Here is a 1,738-nt window from a genome sequence, read left to right as displayed (position 1 = left end):
CCACGCGGAATGTCTTTAGGCCTTGTCTTCTTCTTTGAAACCACGCCCTTGCAAAAATCTCGCCGGTTCGTCATAATGGCACCAATCGTATAGAAACCCATTATCAAGAGCTGGACCGCCAGAACAAACGAGGTATAAAATCAATCCACCATAATCAGCCTCATCGCCTTCCCCGAAAGCTTGTCTCCGAAAACAGCACGTAAGTTGCGGACCCAGTAGCAGGACCTGGCGTCGTATCCACAACACCAGACGCTGCAATATGCTGCTTTTGTCCACAGTAGAATTCGAAACTAACATGCAGTAGATGCAGTGCAATTTACAACATATGTAACGCAGCTATTACACCACTAAGTAGTTTCACTTACCGAATGAATAAGCAGAACGCGCACAGCAAAGCATCAATAGCTTAGTGCCCTCTTGTGGGGCTTCCTCTTTCATGTACATTCGAACAGCGACCATGAAGGTAGCAGTACCTCATCGAATGTCTGCTCCAGCACATTGACCATGGAACGAATTTCCAAGCACGATCAGTCTTTGTACGGGGTCTTGACAACTATTGAAGTATTAATTCCAGCTGATATACATAAATCGATATCTTGCCATGTAATGACCGAACGTCCCGCGCAATATTGTTCTGACTTTTTTTCTTGACGCCAGTGGTTTTCCAGTCTGCCCCGATTGGGGATGATTGCCCTGTGATCAACAGCCCCATGTATACCCACAGCTCGTGAGGTTGGATTGGCTTGACTGACAAGAATTCCTGGCGAGCGTCTCGATGCGTCTTCTCCTAGGGGGAGTCGAGTAGATCCCAGCGGCCTTAGCCTTCTTTTTCTTCATCTCCTTCTTTTCAGACTAAGCTTCAACACGCTTGTTCAGCTGCTCCTGCATGTAGAAATTACTGCGCTCGGCAATATGCTGCCACATCGCTACCGGTATGACGAGGAAAAAAATAGCGAGATAGGCGACCCTCCCCTCTACATGCTTTGGGGGCTTGTTGATCTGGCGATAATCAACGGATACATCCTGCACCGAGCTTACTGCAAGGAGAAGGGGATCAAGGCAATGCCCACGCCGTTCGAACTGCAATTGTTGAGGTATGGAAAAAAGTGCGCGAATAGGAGGCGAGCTGCCGTTGGTTTCGGTAACGGGGGTATGTTCATGCCTGCCTAAACTGATACGGATTTGACATTCTGGGAATCGCGTCAATAATCAATCCAATATCTCCAAGCAGTTGACGAAATTGTCGCAGCCGAAGTGAATGCCGTCTAAGAACGACCGTCGATCGAATACACCGCGCAAAGTACCCCAATCCACATACAAGCAGACACTAACGCGCTCGTTAGATTATCAGTATGGTCCAGAAGTCAATTTGTGTATCCAGCGCGCAACTCATAGGTAGCACTCGAAATCTGTCAGTAATGCGTCGACTGCTGCATCGTGTATTCCATGATGCGGTGATGGTATCCACCATCAAGTAACCAATTCAGATCCAGATGTCCTGGTCGTTCTAGTTCATCAGAGTCATGATAGGCGATACACTGGGGCGATATACTGTCTAGATGAACTGGTACACCAACTTTGCGGTCGCATAACCTTTTTGAAATTACCAAATTTAATTTTTTTTAAAGAAAAGAACCACCAGAAAGCTCTGTATCGCATATTTCCAGTAATGGTGAGTTCTTTCAGTATATCCCTGTTGTCGCGTATCTGAGAATATTTTAAACCCTTTTGCGAGCAT

At 46.6% G+C, this 1,738-nt stretch overlaps 2 protein-coding genes across 2 annotated transcripts; both read right to left on the bottom strand.

Moving 5' to 3' along the window:
• Positions 1 to 15: 15 nt before the first annotated feature.
• PPTG_21021 (hypothetical protein) lies at positions 16 to 459 on the bottom strand (the record flags this gene model as incomplete). The annotated part of the gene is made up of 2 exons (XM_008895473.1): positions 16 to 290; positions 366 to 459. The coding sequence occupies 2 exons, from the start codon at positions 457 to 459 to the stop codon at positions 16 to 18; spliced, it is 369 nt and encodes a 122-aa protein (XP_008893721.1).
• A 68-nt stretch (positions 460 to 527) lies between these two features.
• PPTG_21020 (hypothetical protein) lies at positions 528 to 837 on the bottom strand (the record flags this gene model as incomplete). The annotated part of the gene is made up of 2 exons (XM_008895472.1): positions 528 to 553; positions 723 to 837. 2 exons carry the CDS (start codon positions 835 to 837, stop codon positions 528 to 530), a joined length of 141 nt encoding a protein of 46 aa, XP_008893720.1.
• Positions 838 to 1,738: the final 901 nt, after the last annotated feature.

The sequence above is a fragment of the Phytophthora parasitica genome (genome assembly GCF_000247585.1).
Source record: "Phytophthora parasitica INRA-310 unplaced genomic scaffold supercont2.3, whole genome shotgun sequence".
NCBI classification, from domain to species: Eukaryota; Oomycota; class Peronosporomycetes; order Peronosporales; family Peronosporaceae; genus Phytophthora; species Phytophthora nicotianae.
Note: the sequence above shows the minus strand (reverse complement) of the source record. Positions and strands in the feature narration are given on the sequence as shown.